We start from the raw sequence: 21,809 nt of genomic DNA on the forward strand, positions 1-21,809 counted from the left end.
TGCTGGATAAAAAACAAAACTTTTAATTTAATTTTAGAAAAAATTTTATGTAAATAAACATGTTATTTTTATGTAATTTTTACCGAACAAGAACTACTAAACAAAAGTTTAACGTTCTGAGATATTTATTTAAAAATTTTAATTAAAAAAGTGTGTTTTTTGGTTTTACTTAATAAGTTTTAAAGGTCGTTCAATCCAAAAAAAACAATCTGAAAATACTTAAAATAAGGTGTTTTCACAAAAAATGAAATTAAAAATGAGCTGTTATTTTTAGCATGGACCTTAATCAAAACAATGGTGAAGATTGCCAGGTGTTAATTTCAGCTAAGTAATCTAACTGCCATGCGGTTTGGGTAATTGACAAGATAACGTCACAAGCAAAAATGCTGTATTATGGAAATTAATAATAACGCCATTATTATATGTTAATTTTTGTGTTTACAATTTTACGGATAAATGCAATATACAGCAAACAAGATGCTTCACTTGCAGACCACCTATGTTTTTAATACTTTATTTCATGCCAAGCGTTTTTCAACATTCTAACACTACGTAACCTTCACGAAAAAGAGAAGTGTGAAAAATAATAAAGAAACCTAGCCTCGGCTAAAGAGTGAGAGAAAATAAATTCTCTCTTCGGCCAAAGTTTACGTTCGGCCGAAATGTCGAGTAGTAAAAATAACGGCCTGAGCTCCGCCAGACTGCCTGGCGCCTTACAGCACCTGTAAATACAAGCGAACAGTTAAAAGCTAGCTCATTAACTCGGTGAACACACAGATTTTGAGCCTGTTTTTTAACAGGTGCCATGATGATTCTGCTCTTCAAAGCTGTTACTGCACGTGGCTGCTATTTACGCTTAAACGTGTAAACAACAAGTTAGTGAATTGACACATTATATCACAGGGTCGTTATTCATTTCCCTATGTATTAATAATCGTTACACCGAGGTTCAGTAGCCTAAAAATATGTTTTTATGATTAGCTAGGCTTTCATAAACCTCGTTAAATTTGTTTACTTCGTAAAAGTTTTTAGTGTTGCCAAAATTTTTCTAAATTAAAAAACCAAAAAAAAAACTTTAGCAATAAAAATAGAAAATCTAAAAATAAACGTTTTTGTATTTTAAACTTGGTAAATTTGGATTTTAATTTTAGAATATCCACAATATTTGTGTTGAATCTAAAAATACGTTGCTAATAAAATTACGACACTTACATAACGTACATCAATTACAGTTAATTTTACTTTCAGTTTTGCTTTAAAAGCGATAATTAGAACACCTGCTACTAATAAACTTTATTTATTTATGATTTCTCTTTAAAGTTAAACCTTAATTGGCCTTAATATGTGACCGAAGGGCTTTAAAAATGGCCGTTTTAGCAGGGTAACAATGCCTAAACTTTTGTCATTTAAGCTGATTGTTTAAACACGTGACATATGGTAGCCTATGGTCAAAACTAACATAATTGTGTACCCAGCGATAATAAACAAACAAGACAAGATGGATTCAACAACTTTTCTAACGTTTTAGGCCGAAATGTACACAAAAATCGGCCTACATGAAACGGTAGCAAGAAATCGCCTAACTGTGAATGTTTGAACGATATTGTTTTGTTCTTTTTACGAGTATATCGAAGCTAAACAGCTGACCACTTTGCTTGTTCAGCCAAGTTTAATCAGCTGATTATTGAGCAAATTTGAACGACAAGTAGCTGCGAAAAGTCGTGTTTATTTTACACATTCAGTTATTTAAGCAGCTAGTTTCAAGTTGAACAAAATCTCTAAATCTTTATCGATTAGCAAAATTAACTAAAGTAAATTGTTTAAAATTATTATTTTTTGGGTTTGGTGACCATGCCATAACATACTTAAAATCTTTATGTAAACATTAATACTTTTGGCATGTTTTAAATCATTAAATTGATTTTTTCATTTTTTCCCGTCGCATTGTTGTAATATTAATTGTATATCGTATTTATTATTTACTTTTATCAATGTGCGAAAAATCAAAATAAAAAAATTTAAACATATATTTATATACGGATCGGTTATAAAAAGGAATATTTTTAATAGAAAAAAAACGCCAAATTTGGGCTAAAATCACGTTTTCTATGAAAGGTTTAGACCGCCTTTAGAAACCGCCATTTACTACCGAAATTGATATTGTAAAATCACGAATTAGGACCAATTTTATTATTTTGTAACTTCCCAATTCCAAAGTATTGAGAAACAGAAATGTAATCATTCAAAATAGTCTATGACGTAGTTATTATATGATACTGTTAAATAACACCTGTGAAAATCGTCATTAACGGAAATTTTTTGGTAAAACTATAAATAAGTGACGTCACATATATTTTTACGTTTACTAAATCTGTTATTTTTAAGGTATTTTTTCTATTTTTATTTTTAAAATAAACCGAGATCCGTAAATCAAATAATATTTACAATTAGGGGTTTTATTTGAACATTTTATATAGCACAACTAAGCAGTTGTTTTTCTTAAATAATTTCAAACAATATTCACAAAAAAAATATTTTTTATTTTATTTTTTATAATTTAAATAATCTTTCAAAAAAACAAAATTAAAATTCTTGAAAAAATTCCCATTTTTTTTCAACGTAAAACCTAGGTTTTAAAATCAAAACAATCGAAAAAACGCAACTCCTTTATTCGCCAACCGGTAGCTTGGCCAAACAGAAGCTAAAGTATTCAAGCAATCACCAATGTGTTTGTTTAAGTGTGGGAGCACGCGAACACAGGTGTTCTGAGGTAAAAACAAAGCGTTCGAGCCCGGCACCTTGGCGCCGGTGAGTTAACATAGCGAAAGTGTGGACGCCTTAGTTACCTAAACCGGATAAACAAAGCAAAAAATATTCGAAAATGACGACATTTTTTTTGTAATCTTTATCCTCGACGTGGAAGGTTAAATGCGCGACCTAAACATAGAGTAACCTGTGTCAGTTTGGAATATTATAGATTATAATTGCCCGATAGTTGCGCTGCTGATTAAGTGCTGGCTTAGCAAAAGTATATATTATATAAAGTGCCTTACATAAGGGCGCTATAGCATGAGAGCAGTGGGGATCAACCACACGACCTCATGTGGTGTAGCAAATGTTCTTACCACTACACAACGCTGCCAGTTTTATAACTTCAAATTGAAAAAAAATTATAAAATGAAAACTTAATTAAAACTTTTATTATTTATTTGTGTTTAGTTGCCTTACAACAGGATTTAAAACAATTCACGATTGTCTTAAAACATCTGCAATTTCCTATCGATCCCCAATCATAATAATAATAAATCTAAGCGCCGCGGTTAGAACAATCGTTCGCGCGAATAAAACAAAACAATATAGTGACGTCACAAACCTAGTCTTCCCACGCGCAAAGCATCTGACTTCAGTAGCATTGTGACGTCATAATTCTCGAGGGGGGAATTTAGGATTCCCGCCCTAACCAGCGATAAACGGTTTAGCAATAACGTTTTGTAATGTCCTGGTGTAAGGCGATGAGACAGACTGAAAACTTTGGTTCACAAGATTCGCATGGGACCGGCACTTGCATTAAAGCTAAAACAGCTGACTTCACACGGCAAATACTAAAGGAAAATAACCAAAACTTTACAAATTTCATCGATTATTTTAAGTAAATTCAGTTAACGCACGTGGTTATCGATTTTGAGAATTGGAATGCAAATTGTTTAAATATGGTGGGAAAAAAATTGTGAGAATTTAACGGTAATTATTTTAATCGATATATTTATTTAATTAGCTCAGCGGTAATTTAGTTGACTTATATATAAGTTAAATCGATTATACAAAAATATTTGAATACCAAACAGAGATTAACGAAAATTTCCTAAATTTTTCTAAAATATAAATACTACGTAACTTTCTTTTTTATTCAATTTATTGTGTAAATGATAAATTAAAAAAAAATTAATGTGAATTATGGTAACTTTTAAAAATGCAATTTACTTTATTTAAAATTTATATTTAACATAATTTAACATTTATATTGCCTCTATATACTAATATTCGTTTTTGTAAATATATCCGAAAACTTTATTAATACTTTATAAAATTTTCGCCCTGATCCTAATATTTATGGCTCTTTGCTGCCAGCTGCCGACAACAAAAACACACATAAAAAAACATTTTAAAGGCACGTTTCTTTTAGAATTTATAAATTCGTACAAGACACTGTCATATTAATATTCAAGATATTTTAAAGTTTATATTAACTTGTATAGTAATTTTTAAACAAAACAATATACTAAAATAACTAATCAATATTTAAAAAAATAGTGTTTTTTTTAACATATGACTTATTGGCATGTTTTGTGCTGTAAAATTATATATAAACTACTGTATTAGTTCAAAAAAAAAACAATTTAACACCAAATTTTATAATTTTTTCTTATTTTAATTATATCATTATACTAAATAATAAAGAAAAAATTACATATAAGGTACATAGGTCCAACATACTCATAAAAAGACTTAAGCGTTGTAATCGATTTTAGTAAACAACATTTGTTAAAGTATTGGCTAATATTTCGTGTTTGACAGATTGTAACGACGCATGCTTTACGCTGGCTTACTATTAAATATGCCCCAAGAGACTGGCCTTAGCAGATGCTTATATATATTAACCGTTGACTTAAATTAACGGTTTGAGAATTGTTTTGGCTCGACCGTGAATTTAAATTTGGCGCCAAAATTTAAAAAATAACTGTTGCAGAATATTAAGTGCTATAAAAACAATATTTTAAAATATTTTTTAATTAAATAGTTATAAAAAAAATATTTAACAGTTTTTATTATATATATAATTAATCCTTTTTTGCTTATGCTAGTCTTATATTGTTTTATTGGCTGTCTATAAATTTAAAAACATAATTAAAACAATTTAATATGGGTCAAAGATTTAAATTAGTTTTATTGCCTTTCTTTGCATACAATAAATATTTGAAAACATTCGTTTTTATTAGTTTATTTTTTAGATTATTTGCATCTGAGTAAACAGTATTTTTACTTTGTTGTTTATACAGGTTTTTATTACGTCTTTTTTTGCAATTTTTGTTTATGTAACTGTTTTATTTTACGTTTAAAATTTGTTTTTTTAATTATCGAATTGTTGCAATTTTTTTGGTTTAATTAGTTGTTTTGTTTTACTTTTAAAATTTACCCTTTTTTAAATTGTTTTGTTGTTGTGATATTTTGTTAGTATCTTTTTTAGTAGTAGAATATTACAAATATAAATACAACTAATTTTAATTTTAATTTTGTTTTATTTTTTTCTGAACTTTTTACAAAACAACGATTGGCAATGCAAAATAAAACAAAACAAATAAAATAAAAAATAAAAATATTAAAAAAATAAAATTTTTTTCGCTCCCCGCGAATTCTCGAAATAAATCGACATTTGTAATTTCCCCTCCAGTTGCTAAGCAAGTGACGTCACAACCATATGACGTCATCAGGTTGTGAGACCGATGTCACCGGAATTTGGAACAATTGTTCAGTGAACCGTAGCTGGCACGTTGCTATAGAAACAGCCGGATGGTTGGACATTACCGGAGCAGATGTTGCTGTTTTCGTTGATTGCCTCTTTGTCTAACACCGACCACAAGTCGTGGATATAAAAAATAGCATGTTGAATAATATCCAATGAATCAGTTGTTGTATCGTCGGTGAGTGTCGGTACTGTTGCCTTTAATTTTGAGAGCAAATTATCGATGGTGGAGTCGTCAGTTTTTCGTAAAATTTTAACCGATTTTTTTGCGATAGAGTAATCCTTTTTAGCTGGTGATTTGCTAGAATTTTTCATAGCGTTGGTGCTTCGAACTGCCTTAACCATTTTGCTGTTTAAATATATATTTCTATCAAGCTTTGCAGTTAATAAATGTTCTATTGCTGTTGTTATAATAGGCAAGATTGCGATATGATTGAAAGTGGTCGCGTGCGGGTATTTATACCCCCTAACTGCCTTCTTCTTTTCCTACTTGCTCTATGTTTTACGACTTCGTTCCCACAGCAGATAAACGCTCCTATCCCGTCGTCTGCTCGTTTCTATTGTCACAAACAAAAGGCGAATGGCGTTAAACAGCTAATGCGATTAAAAAATCGTTCTTGCGCATGATAACAGTCAAATGAAGTCCAGCTGTGTGCCCAAAATACTGCATCCTTCTACTACAAGGTTACAGACGTTAGGTTGCTATCAATAGATAGCCTTGTCAAACGATACAGACTTAAATACATCGAAAACTTCCCGTGTTAACTTTGTTATGACACAGTCAATACAACGTGAAACTTGTACGATTTGAAAGCACGATCTTGGTCTGTATTTACATATTGTTTGAGTAGTTTATTTGTTTATATACACGTGTATATATATTGTTTTATACAACACTAACTCGGTAAGTTAAGTCTAGATCTAAATGAAATTATATTCGCTCAATCGTTAAAACTTGAATTTCGATTTTTAAGAAAATAAATCGTGGATAATTTAAACTAGTAGATGTCTGTTAATATGTTTTTTTTAGCTTTCAAATTATCATTAAAATACAGCTGCTGATTAATTACAAAAATCATGGAAAAAAACAACCCAGTCGTTAAAACGAATTTTTTACGACTTCACTCTATCCGTTCTGTTATTCTCATTCGCAAGCCACCTGCATAATAATATAACACATACACAGTACTATAAGGTGTATACAGTACATGATGCTATAACTAGTCACCAGTCGTTTTTGTACATCATTCCCACGATGTTCTTAGTCGTATAAAGCAGCATGACAAATGCAATTGACATGCATGCTGCTGTTAGGACATAATAAAAAACCTTTGACGTTTATTAAGACCGTGATTTTTAGAGCTTAAATAACCTGTTTGCCTTTGAGAATGGTGTCATTGGAAATTGATTTAAAAATGAGTTTAGTTAAAAGTGTTTTTTCACATGGGTATTAACCTATTGGAAGTCTCAAGCAACAGGTTGTTTATATATATATATATATAAATAAAATTATGATTAGGTACTTTATGATAAAAAAACATTTAAAAAAATCCAATAATTTTAATTTCAAACTAAAATACAAACAACAAATAATAAACACATTATTTTACTTCTATATATTTTTCGTATTGACTTTTCAACGTACATTTCAATCCATCAATATTCAAGTAACATTACATATTAAGCATACCAACTGTCAACCAACAGTTGCACAATATGCTCTGTTAAATTATTTTTTAAATTTGACCGTATGCTTTTTAGTAGTGTATGCATATGGTATAATAGAATAGCATACGGGTATTCTATTGGGACATGCGTTATAATAAAATAATATATATATATTTATTGGTGTTTTAACATAATAATTATTAAAAACAAAACTTCTATATAGGCTGTGTTTAATATATATTTTTATTTTTTTTTGCGCATTATTAAATGTAATAAAAAGTAATATTTACTATGAATATTACATTAATGCGACGGGAAAAATGACAAAATCAATTTAATGATTTAAAAAATGCCATAGATATTAAAGTTTTTACAAAGATTTTATAGTATATTATAGCATGGTCACCAAAACCCAGTAGTCCATCCAAAAAAATGGGATTTTATATATATATATATGGAGTTTATTACAAAAACGTTAGAAATAAATTGTTATAACAAAATTAACGCAAAACTAAATTGGTTTACTATTGAAAATAACGAATTTTTTTAAAGCCCGCCAAAATCAAAATTATCGAATTTTTTAACACAACATACACATGTGTTCATCGAGCAAAATTAAACGACATACGCTTTTCGCTTCAATCTCTGGAAATCGTTAATGTGCTTGTAGTGTTAGGCAGCTGTACAATAAGTACATAAGGTACTAGATATAAGAATACTCAACATTTGTCTTGCGCAAGTCGATCGACCCACGGGCCGCCGGGCAGCTGTATCGCATATGGACATATTTAATGAAATCGTTTAATAAAATTTTGAATTTGCCGCGCAATTTTAGATTCACTCTAGCGTGACAATTTAAAATGATGACGTTGAAATATTTTTAACATATGTTTTTAAATATATTATGTCATAATTTAGGTTAGAATAATTTATTTATTATTTGGTATTTTTTTTAAGTTTTAAAAATAAAATATTTGTTATTAAACATAATTTATAAATAATTATTTAAAATATACAAAACTAAACCCAAAAACCTCTTTCGTTCGTTAAGGTTTAAAAAAGGATAATAAACCTACGCTTAAAAACAAACAAAAATTCGAAAAATGCTTTGCCGCTAGTGGGGGATGTTAAGCTACTTTCTGTAAATTCAATTCTACGCACACGACAAACAGTTTTACAGAATTTTTTTAACAAATTAAGTTACCAATGTCAAATCAATGGTTAAAATTTGTAATAAAGTTAATAAATGTAGGCTTTGTTAACTGAAATCTTGTTAAATTTTAAATTTTCCGGTAAAGACGACTTCCTTTCGACCTAATAAGATACCACTTCCCAGGGGAGGCTGTAAAATAAACGTTCAACGGTTGTAGGAAGTTGCGATTTCCAAATGTTGCATTAAACGACCTTAAAACAGACTTTGATTAAAAAACGGCAGTTTACAGCTTCCTAGTTATTTTCATTTACAACCCTTTCCGTGATTTAAAGATGCCGCCCGCTTGTATTACATATGTTTGTGACGTAACAATAAAAGCGGGCGACTTTCGACACCTTTACACAATAACAATAACATCTATAACGACGGTAATTGTTAAGTTACACTTACACCATAAAACAGTAGGTTAACCTAGTTTATTATTGTAATAATTAAATTGCCCTTAACAGTATAAATAAATGTTTCTTTTAAATTACTATTAGATCATGATTTTATAAATAGAGAAATAATGTAAGATTTTTTTAATTAGTAAGACTGGTGAACAGGTATTTTAATCTAATGAAAAAATTTGATTGTTAATTAAAAACCGACATAACCACTTACATATTTCCTTTTCAATTGTCTACAAAAATCTATTTTAATTTTAACACATTTAATTAAAAATTTTGCTTACCTTTCTATATATTATTACAAATCGGTTGTAAAATTGAATAAAATCCATTACATTTTTGACATGCTTTATTAAAGCTAAATTAAAATACTTACTACTGGGTTGAATTTTAATAAATTTAAAACTTAATTAAGCCTTTTAACTATTTAAGCGAAAAAGAATTTTTTTAAAAAAGCGCGCGGGCAAGTTTTGCGCTTTGCCTAAAATCAAAAATTGTTAAAGGCGAATTTGTTAAAATCCAAGCTTTTTTTCAAATTTGGATGTTACTTTTTTTTCGTTTAACGGCCTTGTTATATTTTACTTAAAAAACCATGTATAAATTTTTAAAAACTTTGATATTTTTTTCAACTATGACATTGCCTCTATTATATAGATTATCGGGTCATTATGCTATTATCTGTATTCGTAAGCGTAATTAATAAAGAAGTATTCTATATTATAAAATAATTTAAAATTTTTTTTCAAAAATTCAAATTTTTTAAATGTTTTAAATAAAGCTTGTTATTAATACAGTTCTCTAAAAATTGGAAACCCTAAATTTCAAGATATGTAAAATTTTAAAAGTACAATATATTTTAAATATTGGGATTATGAAATTATAATAAATGAGAATTCTTATTATCAAGTTAGGGTTGGGTTGCTTATGTAACCGTAAAAAAATGAAGGCTTCGATGCGTTTTATAAAAACTGTAACTTGACCCCTTTTTAAATTAAGAATTCTTCAACAAATGTCTTGTGTTATGCTATTGTTACGTCATCATTAATATATGTTGACAACCAAATAAGGAATAAAGCCAATATATTTTTACCAATTTTCAATATAAAATTATGATTAATTTTTTTCAGTTCAACTAACTACAAAATAACCTAACTTCCCTTTCATTTGGCCACGAATAACAGCAGTCGACATCATTTTGAAGTTTAATAACTTCCATATAACTATATAGCCAACTTTCAACAAAGCACAAAAAACAATTAATAACCTGGGTATAGCAAACTGTTGTAACTCGAAACCAGCAGTTTTTTTCCATAGCAAAGGGAGCGTATGCTCGCTGTACCTTAATACAACAATATTGGTAAATTTGAGCGCGTTATACTGAACGAATGTTTTATATATTTAAATAGTAGACAGCTAAAAAAAGTTATATTTTAATAGAAGACAGTTAAATGAAGTTATACTAATTTATCTTAATAAATTTAGACAGCTAATAAAACTATATTATTAACACAAAGATGCTATATATATACAGTTTCTAAATGCTTTAGTTATAAATCAATTAGGGAGTAAATTTTGTAATTTTTTTGTGTGTAATTTTCAATGTTTTACAATTCAAAGTACCTAAACTGAATTAACCTCAAATTTCGCTAAAATGTTAGGCGTTGTTTACTAGAAAAAAGTGATTAAAATTGTGTATTACCGGGTTGTTGTGCAAGTTTTTTAATTTATAGCCTTATAAAGGACAGGATTGAGCTAGTGATAAACTTGATTTAAACTGTAGTGACGAGGTCTGGCGGAAGCTATTTCAAAAACAATTCGAAGCTCTTGAAAAGCGATTTGAAGTATGACGTAACAAAGGATTTACAAACGTAGCGACACAACGAAGATACAGCAGAGAGGCCAGCACTTGTACTTAGCGACCAGTTTCTTTGTTTTACATAAGCCAAGCGTAACTGTAGGCAAATACAGAAGAAATACTTTACAAATTTTAAAATTAGAGAGCTAGCTTAGCGCGGTAATACCCTGAAAAACAAATTCGAAAATTCCTAAAAAGTTTTAGGTCAATGCCTGCACTTGCCCGCGGCATTTCGCCGAACTGTTTGCAGTTACTTGACTTCTAAAAGCAAGATACCGTCAGATTAAGCAGTTAGTTGCGGTTGAGTAGGGTTAAAAAGCTCTTAAAGTAAATGTATTTTACTGTTAACATAACAAGAATATTGATGTGAAGATTGTATTTTATATTTAATGCTAGTTAGCAATTCACTTTCTCTCTAAATATTGTTGAAATTTCGCTTAACACCTACGCATTAGTATAATATATTTAGAGATTAAAGAGAGAATTCTATATTGAATGGTATTGCAAATGTTTGTAACCGCAGTTAAAGAAATGCCTGTTTAAAATTTCCAACCTAGGATTAAATTCCCATCAATTTCTTTAAAGAATGAATAATTTAGTGGCACGTTTTTCCCCGTTGCTTCAATTCGCCACGCCTTAAACTTATATGTATTCTCTGCATGGGTTGGATTACTATTCAGATCTTACACTATACATTATACAGGGCCTTTTATATTAGAATTGAAAGTCTTGATATAACAGCTACCCTGTTTTTATTAAAGTTAACGCTCTCTTGAGACTTAAGCTAGCAGCATTGTTGGAATTCCTAGGGTTTAAAAGCTGTAACATAGGCTGTATATAAGTTTAACGTTCATATGTTAAGGTTAGGATGTAAGCTATACATTTTAAATTATCGTTAAAGCATGTTGTATTATTGAAATGCGTTTTTTGCAGCAAAGTTAGGTTTTTTGTTAATTGAAAAAGGTTAAAAATAGTTGAAAATGCAAGCACAAGGCCCTGTTGTTGTTACAACTGTTTCTTCTAATCCAGAATTGGCAGAAAGCAGAAAAAGGGTTCTTCGTGGACTAGGGGTAAATATAAAAACAAATATTTTTGATTTTGGTAACTGACTAATAACGATATTAATCTAAACTAGACAACAACATACCAGAAAGTTAACAAAACCGATTTCATAAGGTCATAAATAATACGTTTTTACAAATGGTTATATAGTAAACCATAGCGTTGCTATCCAAAATTTAGTGTATTAAAAGATAATTATATAATATTTATTAGCATTATTGGGCATTTTAATAAATGTTTTATTATTAATTATATCGCCAAGCCTTTATAAAAAACACAACCGATGTAATATAATAAAAATCGAACGAAAAAATTTCGTTAACGTATCGATTTCTGTGTTACAGATAGCTGAAGTGGTGTTAGGATGCTTGGCTATATTGCTGGATATTATTATGCTGATTGCTTATGGTGTACCAGCACATAACTATTCTGGATTTTGGGGCGGCGCTTGGGTATTTAAACCTTTATTATTCTAATTAAAAATGCTTTTTGTTAGGTATTTATCTATTTTTAAACAGAAAAAAGGGTGATTTCAAGTCCTACAACTTGGTCAGTAGTTTGTTTTAAATAGCTTGAAGACTTTTGTAAACATATTAAAGTTTTTAAATAGTTCAAAAACCGCTTATTTTTACTTTATATTTATTTTTTTAGATTGTCGTTGCCGGTGGTTTGGGAATTGCTGCTGGTGGCCAGAACTCAAACCCATGTCTGGTAAGTAAATACCCAATTAAACGCAATTTTTTAAGATACACTTTTTAACCATTTTTTATATTGTTATTAGATTAACACGCATATGGGATTTAGCATTGTTGCAGCCATTTTCAGTGGGATCTTAATGTCGGTTGGATTCACCGTTTTCAGTTTGTTCATCTACATCGGGGTAGGAAAATAAAAAAATTACCCAGTTTTACTAAAAAACGACCTTAAAATACTATCCTGAGGTCGTGGGTTCAATCCCTACTGCTTTCACTCTGTAGCGCCCTTTAGTAAGGCGTTATAAACGATATGAACTCCTGCTGAGCCAGCACTTTTTTTAAGCAGCATAAATATCGGACAATTATATCTATATATCCCAAGTTTGCAAAGTTAACTTGAGACCTGGTCAGAGTAACTGATGTTACTCTATGTTTAGGTCGCGCATTCGACCTTCCCACATCGAGGATAAAGATATATACAAAAAAACTTTTTTTCTATTTTTTTTTACCTTAAAAATACATTTAAACGCTAGAGTTAAACTGAAGTTAAATATTAAATTTGTCTATTATAACAGGCTCCTGGCATCCCAGGAATTCTAATTACTTTCATCGGACTACTGGCCTTCATCTTATGCATTGTAAGTGCCAGTTACTGCTGTTGCACTAACACTGCTTTGGGATTGCCAGCATGCTGTGGCGGATGCGGAAATCAGGTATTAGAAATAAAAATATAACTTTATACAAACTAATATTGTAGTGATGATAACTAACCAGTAATTATAAATTTAGAGACTGTATGTTTTTTAACGTAATTTAGAAATTATTAAGCAAATTTTATGTTACCTTGAACCCTATTTTAGACTAAACCAACAGCGTGGTGTAGTGGCAAGAAAACTTTCTACACTACATGAGGTCCTTGGTTCAATCCCAACGGCTCCCATGCTATAGCGCCCTTTAGTAAGGCGCTGTAAACGGTATAAACTCCTGCTGAGTTAGTAATTAATCAGCAGCGCAATTATCTTGCAATTACAATCTATAATATACCAAACTGCCACAGGCAACTCGAGACTGGGTTGTGGTAACAGTTGTTACTCTATGTTTAGGTCGTAAAGACGACTTTTCCACATCGAGGAAAAAGATATATATTAATATAAACAGCTACTATATTTTGAACCATTTTTTTAGCCACAAACAGTTGTAGTGACCCAAAATGTGCAACCAGCCGCTCAACCTGCTTACCCAATGGCTCCAATGGAAAGCAAGCCTCCTGCATATGCTGACGATTCAGCCCAGCTGATGCAGCAGGCCTAAGTATAACGGCCTCGCAAGCCTATATATAAAATTGGCCTTAACAATTTTGTGTAAAATATATCATCGCATGTTGAATTTGATGAAAAAGTCGGTTTATTTTAAAACAGTGTTTTTGTTTCGAAAATTCATGTATGCTACCTTGAATAAACGAAAGTCTAAACTTTTTTTGGAATATTTTCTGTAATTTTTTAAATAATACTTTTATAACTAACTAGCAGTCTGTAAACTGTTTAAAATTAATAAAAATGTTAAGGTAAAGTTATATTCATTTTTAGTTTAAAAAAATTTGGTTTCTTTTGCATATTTGAAATTTGATTTAAATAAAAGGAACTTGTGTTACTATCTTGTTAATAAAGAAATTGTTAACAGCTTTAGTGAGTAGGCCAAGCTAATACAGAAAGGCATAATATTTTAGATTTTTTTGTGTATGTATTTATATGTCTCGAGTTGCCTTTGGAATTTGGGATATTATTGAATATAAATGCCCGAAAATTAAGCTATTTGTTAAGTGCTGACTCAGCAGGAGTTTATTCGTTTATAGCACTTTACTTAAGAGCGCTATAGCATAAGAGCAGTGAGAATCGAACCTAAGACCTCATGTAGTGAAGTCAGGTGTTTTGTCCACTACACCATGCTGCTGGTTTTTGGAACAAAAGAACTGTCATAGCGACGTATGAAACCAAAATTAACTAAGTTTAAATAATAATAAAATTTTTAAGAAGTAAAATTTTTAATACTTTAAATATCGAGTTGCCGTATTATTGATTAAATGATATGAGCATTAGTTATAAAGAATCGAGGAAAAAGATATATATCAGTGTTAGTGCAACAGCAGTAAATCACGTGTAATTTTTCTTTTTTAAGAAGTTATTGTACTTATACATACCTTACAGTATTAACCAATAGGAAAACACCTACAAGACAGGATGCTCCGCCCACCAAAAGTTTTATTTTATTTAAATTTTAAAGTCTAATTAACTGCCAATGGCGTGTTGCTTTAAAACAATAGGTTAAATGAATGAACAATGAATTAATTTTATAAAGTTAGAATAGACAATGATAATATCTACATCACCGTTATAATTATAATTAACAATCAATTAGTAAATGTTATATATTAATATTTAAAAACAATGTTAGACTTAAAATAGGAAAAACAATGTTGTTTTTGGCCTTATGAATCAAGACATGTCAAAAAACTAGCAAATAATACAAAGTCATTGGGCATAATTCCTCTAATATTGCATAGCCTTTATAAAGTGTATATGCAAAATGAATATATTAAGAAGGTATAAACAGACCAATAGTCATATGAAAAGCTGTAAAATATATGATTTATTCAACTGTCTATTCATTTACCATTGTTTCATATAGCAATATAGTTTAACTTATTAAAGTAACTTAACAGTAGGCAGCTTTAGTGTTAGTACATTTAACAGTTAATCTATCAACTTAATAAGGCAGCCTAATATATTCAATTACCGGTTTTGTAAATCCATTAAACTTTGGTTGGTTTACTATAGAAAATTTTTAGTGTTTTAGCGTTTCACAGTTAATTAAAATCCTCGATCTATCATGGCATCTGTCGTAGCAGGCGACCCTGCAACAATTGCAGGCGACCCTGCAACAATTGCAGGCGACCCTGCAACAATTGAAGGCGACCCTGCAACAATTGCAGGCGACCCTGCAACAATTGAAGGCGACCCTGCAACAATTGAAGGCGACCCTGCAACAATTGCAGGCGACCCTGCAACAATTGAAAGTCGAAAAAATGCCATCAAAATTCTAGGGGTAAATTTTTGGGTAAGATATATTAAGGATTAAATATTTAACAATATTTACTTCGTTTTTAGATTATTGAATTAGTGCTTGGCACACTTTCAGTTCTATTGGATATCATTACAATAGCTGTAGTTGGCTTTTCTTTGACGAACTACTCGGGTTTTTGGGGAGGGATATGGGTAAGGGGCACTTAAATAATTAAGTTTTTTTTTGATTATTTGTCTCCACAATACCTTACAATAATATGTTTACAATTTTATTAAAAAAAGATCGTCAAATTTTGATTCGTCGCCGCTAAACATGAAGTATCTTAGTATTAGTGTAGTTGTTTTTCGGTACAATGACCAATATGTTATATTCTTTTTAAATTCACTTACAAAATACAATTTTTCCCAACAAAAATAAACCAAAATCACAGTTAAATCTTTAATGATAGCATTTGTTTCATGTTTTAATATGATTTGTATCTTATTATTAGTTAAGTGTTTTGAATACCACCAACACACTTCCATAATATAACTTCCTTAGTTCCGTTTAAAACGTTTCCTTCACATTGTGTTAAAGTCACACATCCTATAATAATCACAACAAGTGTTGGTGTTTACAGTTAACAAATATATTTAGTATTCCTTATGGATTTATTATTGTACTTAATAATTTAAATAAAACGACTGTTTTTTTGTATATATCTTTATCCTCGATGTGGGAAAGTCGAATCCGCGACTTAAACATAGAGTAACTTCAGTTACTCCGACCCAGTCTCGAGTTGCCTGTGGCAGTTTGGGATATTACAGAGATTATAATTACCCAATAATTATGCTGCTGATCAAGTGCTGGCTCAGCATGGGTTTGTACCGTTTATAACGCCTTAGTCAAGGGCGCTACAGCATGAGATCACTGGGGTTCGAACCCAGGACCCTGTGTACTGTAGGAAAGTGTTTTAACCACTACACCACGCTTGCTACACTACGTGAGGCTGTGGGTTCAATTCACATGGGTTTGATTGATTCCGCATGCTGTAGCGACCTGTAAGGAGGTGCATTAAACAGTATAAACTTTTGCTGAGTCAGCACACAATTAACAGCTTAGTTATCGGGTAATAACGTTCAATAATATCCCAAACTGCTAGAGCCAATTCGAAACTGGGTCGGAGTAACTGATGTTACTTCATGTTTAGGTCCTGAAGTTGTCCTTCCCACATCAAGAATAAAGATATATAAAATATTTTTTTTAGATTTTGATTGCTGGCGGTCTCGGATTAGGAGCAGGAGGTCAGAATTCAAACAGCTGCTTAGTAAGTAAATATTTTCACAAAATTAACTTTGATTGGTCAGTGCTGGTCTATAGGCCAAAAAGTTTTGGGTTCAAGCCGCACTATTCGGCCTTGAGCCCGACATTTACGGATCGTTTAAATACGACCCAATAGCACATCGATCCTGAAGAGGAAAAATAGTTTTACCTTATGAAATTTTCTTTGCCCCCATTTTTTGTATATATCTTTATCCTCGATGTGGGAAAATTGAATGCGTGACTTAAACATAGATTAACATCAGTTACTCCGACCGAGTCTCGAGTTGCCTGTGCATTTTGCTGCTGATTGAGTTCTGGCTTAGCAGGAGTTCATACCGTTTATAGCGCTTTACTCAAGGGCGCTACAGTATGAGAGCAATGGGGATTGAACCCACGACCTCATGTGTGGTGTAGCAAGTGTTCTTACCACTACACCACGCTGCCGGTGGTTTTCAATGCTATTTCTAAATTTATCAGTATTCTAACGATCCAGTTATACATTAGTTGCATAGAAACCTGAACACAAACCCGAGTTGCTATTAATTATGTATTAGTTATCGTGTTTAAGATAATAAAGATAGGTAAAAACACTTAATTTTTCAATTGTAACATAGGTAAACGCCCATATGGGATTAAGCATCGTTGCATGCATATTCAGTGGAATTTCTATGTTTCTTGGATTCATTGCGTTTCAATTCCATCTTTTTTGGGGGGTTAGTTAAAACGAGGATGCAGATTTTAAGGGAATAGAAAATTAAGAAAACCAAAAAAGCAGAGCCGGAATCGTAAAAAAATAAAACGCGGAAATTCCGTTGACTGTTTATTTGTATTTAAATCAATGATATTTTTAAAATTAAACTGCATTACCCAAAAGAGGGGTAGGGTAAGCTTGGGTTTCTAAAAAGGGTTTAATTACTAGTATTTTGTGTTCAATCAAATAACAGTATCTTTTAATAAACAGTCGATAACATTTCCGCGTTTTTCCGCGTGTTATTATTTAAGATTCCGCCTCTCCGTTTTCGCTTCGTTTAGTTTCCTCTCCCTTATTTTCAGGCGACCCGGTTAAAACACCCATTAGTTCGGTACCATATTTATTTCTAAACCGTTTGTTTTAGAGCCTTGGCATTCCAGCAATTCTGCTTACATTTATCAACCTCATTTCGTTTATTCTCCATGTGATAAGCGCCAGTTTTTGCTGCCGTTGTAGGAAAAGCACTTAGCATCGCAATCAATTACGCTGCAAAGGCTTTCCTAGCCTCAAAACAGCTGGGATGCTGGTTCACAAAGAACGGCAAGAAATGGCCAAAATCACCTGCATTGACAGCCGTGATGTAATTTCCGCCGCAAAACTGGGGGTATCAAAAAAAAAAATATTTACAAACTTTACCAACATTATCAACCAGAACCAACCCATTATGAAGTACAAAAAAGAATATGAAAGAACCCCTTCTCAGGCAAAATAATAACTTTCGTTCTGTGAACCCAAATAACTGTGCAAACTCGCTGCCATTCTATGCGGTTAAAAGCCGTGCAAATTTATTAACAATAAGAGAATTACAAAGAAACAATATTCATATGTATTGGTTACTTAAAAGGGTATAAAAACTAAGAAATACCTTTTTATTCAAGGACAGATCTAATTACCCATAAGGTAATTAGAATTACCAAATTTATTGCGTCATTATATTGAGATAGTTAAACATTGTGTTATGTCCATTATCGATCTTATTAAAAATTTGAAATGATTTATTAGCGGGAGGTCACTTTTAGTGAGCTCCGGCGTTTCACGCTGAATCATTCGGCTTGATCCCAGCTGCGGGAGATTTTCACTCCCCATCGTCATTTATGACGCACTTGTTGTTCTGTTTATCGATAATGCTTTGTATTTTCTTTATTGTTTGTATGCGCTTTCTCCTATTTTATTTCGCTTTAAATAACTGGCAATATAGCTTTTTGGTCAGTTCGCTGGACGTAAAAACTCATAAATAAGTAAGGCCGAAGTAAGGTTTAACACACAATTAGACTTTCGCTTTTATACTTAATTTGTTGATTATATACTTTGTAGTTTGTGTTTTATGTCATATTTTTGTGTCGCATTTATTTCGCATTTTCTGTAGTTTCAATTCTGATTAAAAGCCGCTTGTACAGATTACATTTGGTAGATTGAATCCTTGGGCAGGTTTTGGTAATAAGTTAGCGAGTTTGATTTAACACGACTATTTTGTGTATTTTAATTAAGTGTGGCTTTCTTATCGATGCTTATCTTTACAGCGTACTCTATTGGGGTTTAATAATTGTTTAAGCCATAGTAGGAGTGTATTAGATCCTACACATTGTATAGACGCTATGTATGTACATATCATCGCCCCAATTTTGGATTTAGGTTATATCTCGATAACATTTCCTGTTGTTGTTCAGTTTTTACTATATAGTAAACACCTAAAAAAAAACATTATTAATAGTGACATAGTTTTTCTATGTATGCGTCAGATTTTTACTGAATATATTTTTCCTTAATCTTGTGATAATTAATTAATTTGATATAGAATTACCATCCATTTTTAATGACAGTGAAACGTACAGCCATGTAATGTAGTTTTGTATTATTTAACCCAGTATATTATTTATTTTCGCATCGCAGAATAATTTAGTTTATGTGTATTATGTACCATTTGATTAAGGTGTCGCTTTACGTGGAAGGCGAAGTTGTGAGTGTGTTGTATTTTTTTGATAATTGTGATTGTGGAGAAAGAAGTTAGTGTGTTTTATATGATAATGATGTCAGTTTAGAAATGATTTAACGTAATGTAATATTGTAATATTATCGCCCCCATTTTTGTATATATATTGTTATCAATAAAGTATGTTAGCCAGAATTCTATTTGATAAGATTTTACCTAGGAATATATTTAAGTATTTTAATACATTGCTGGACTTTTCGGTCGCCTTCCTAACCAAATTCCCTACACCGTCTTAACTCAGCAATCAGGGGGTTGCCTGATGGGGTTGCTGTGGAGGGGTTTGAACGTTATAGCGTTACACTATTTGATTAAATTAAAAATACTGGCTGATATTGGATCTCACTGAATCAACTTTACAAAATTTAATATTTTTATCAACATTATAATATCACCCCAATTCTTTAGTTGTACAAGTTTAAGATATTATTGACCTTATAAAATTACCCCAACCCCAGTCACAAGATGTACAAATTTAAGATAATATTGACCTTATGAAATTACCCCAAGCCCAGTCACAAGTTGTACAAATTTAAGATAATATTGACCTTATGAAATTACCCCAACCCCAGTCTCAAGTTGTACAAATTTAAGATAATATTGACCTTATGAAATTACCCCAAACCCAGTCACAAGTTGTACAAATTTAAGATAATATTGACCTTATGATATTACCCCAACCCAGTCACAAACTGTACAAATTTAAGATATTATTGGCCTTATGAAATTATCCAAACCCAGTCACAAGTTGTACAAGTTTTACCGCATACTAGAAACTAAAAACCTAAAAAAACATTATTTTATATTTTAGAACGGGCCAGTTGTCGTAGCACAAACCACCGGGCAGCAGCCTCCAGCATATAAACTCTAATCAAAATTATACAGCATTATATTATTATATTGAACTTATACAATCACTCTTTAATTGAAAATTAATATATATTTAAGCTAACGCATGATTATTAATGATTTCTTGATTCTTATTGCTGTAACTTTACCATATAAACTACCTTATATTAATGCTCTATAAACGATAAGTTTAAATGAATGTTGTAACTATTAATGTGTAATCACCTACATATTTAAATAAAATATTTAATAAATCTAGTAAAATTTTAAACCTATGCTATTTAAAAAAAAAAATTTATTAAAGCTTACTAGCGCAATAAGCTTTAATATGCAGTTATCTAATACCTGTTTATATATATTTAAACGAAATAACCCAGTATCTATAAATCGCATTCGCTCAAAGTTTAAAGCAAAGTAGGAACGGACATTTTAAGGGAATTCACCGACATACCATCAGCGATTAAATTCATAGTTTTCGATACTAACACAGTTTCGATGTATACGTCACGCAGTCTATATAAGAAACTAAAAAAAACTAATCTGAATTTTGTAAAAAAAAACTATAAATTAAGAAAAACTATAAAATTCTTAAATAATTTAGACGTTGTTATTCAAAGTAAATAAAATGATTATGCAACAGCTAGTAGCAAGTAGAAAACGTACTATGCGCTCTTTAGCTGTAAGTATTTAAGTTAAAAATTACATAACTATAACCTAACATTTAATCTAACTGTATTGGCAAAAATTAATATTGGTTATTAAATTGGCAAAAAAATAATACATTTTTCGTAGTAATTGGTTAGCAAACAAATATGATTTTTAAATGATTTTTGTTTTCTACTAGATGCTTGAAATTTTCTTCGGAACGGCTGTGATTAATTTAGACGTTATTAATTTTGCTGTTTTAAGTGGAATCTCTTTAACATATTACGACGGCATTTGGGGCGGAATATGGGTAAAAATAATCTTAAAATGTTTAAAAAATACGCTATTAGTAAACAGCTTTTATAACATAGATTTAAATGGCTAAAAATTGTAATTTTAAAGTAAGGTTTAGCGTAAACTGTAATAAATAAAACTTGTTTCAAAGAGCAATTTAACTTTATCAAAATGGTAAAACTATTTTTGATTTTTAGCTTGTATTTACTGGCTCGCTGGGTATAGGTGCTTCTTATAAAGACTCATCGGTATGTCAGGTAAATAATATCACAACTTTTATAAAGTGCTTTAAAAACCACCTGTTTTATGTTTTTATTTTGTTGACAGATCAACGCGCATTTAACTTTCAGTATTCTTGGCAGTTTGTTCAGCATATCGCTTGCCTTTGTCGGTATTCGCTGGATAGGATACCTTAACCTTATTAAGGTAGGTACTTCTTAAAAAACTAATTTTTAAAATGTAGAAAGGATTTTGAAGACTAAAGCTTAATTTTTACT

General features: G+C 30.8%; 2 protein-coding genes across 3 annotated transcripts; both read left to right on the forward strand.

Annotated features, from left to right (window-relative positions):
• The first annotated feature begins 11,577 nt into the window (after positions 1–11,577).
• On the forward strand, positions 11,578–14,050 carry LOC145751022 (uncharacterized). The gene is made up of 6 exons (XM_082567091.1): positions 11,578–11,716; positions 12,053–12,160; positions 12,360–12,419; positions 12,490–12,588; positions 12,979–13,116; positions 13,589–14,050. Exons 1-6 carry the CDS (start codon positions 11,627–11,629, stop codon positions 13,712–13,714), a joined length of 621 nt encoding a protein of 206 aa, XP_082423217.1. The 5' UTR covers positions 11,578–11,626; the 3' UTR covers positions 13,715–14,050.
• A 713-nt stretch (positions 14,051–14,763) lies between these two features.
• Positions 14,764–19,611, forward strand: LOC145750441 (uncharacterized). 2 transcript variants are annotated; one of them, XM_082566479.1, is made up of 5 exons: positions 14,764–15,505; positions 15,568–15,675; positions 16,731–16,790; positions 17,401–17,499; positions 17,902–19,611. In XM_082566479.1, exons 1-5 carry the CDS (start codon positions 15,290–15,292, stop codon positions 18,004–18,006), a joined length of 588 nt encoding a protein of 195 aa, XP_082422605.1. In that variant the 5' UTR covers positions 14,764–15,289; the 3' UTR covers positions 18,007–19,611. The 2 variants fall into 2 exon arrangements, with proteins under 2 accessions (XP_082422605.1, XP_082422606.1); XM_082566480.1 differs by lacking the exon at positions 17,401–17,499.
• Positions 19,612–21,809: the final 2,198 nt, after the last annotated feature.

The sequence above is a fragment of the Corella eumyota genome, chromosome 4 (genome assembly GCF_963082875.1).
Source record: "Corella eumyota chromosome 4, kaCorEumy4.1, whole genome shotgun sequence".
NCBI classification, from domain to species: domain Eukaryota; kingdom Metazoa; phylum Chordata; class Ascidiacea; order Phlebobranchia; family Corellidae; genus Corella; species Corella eumyota.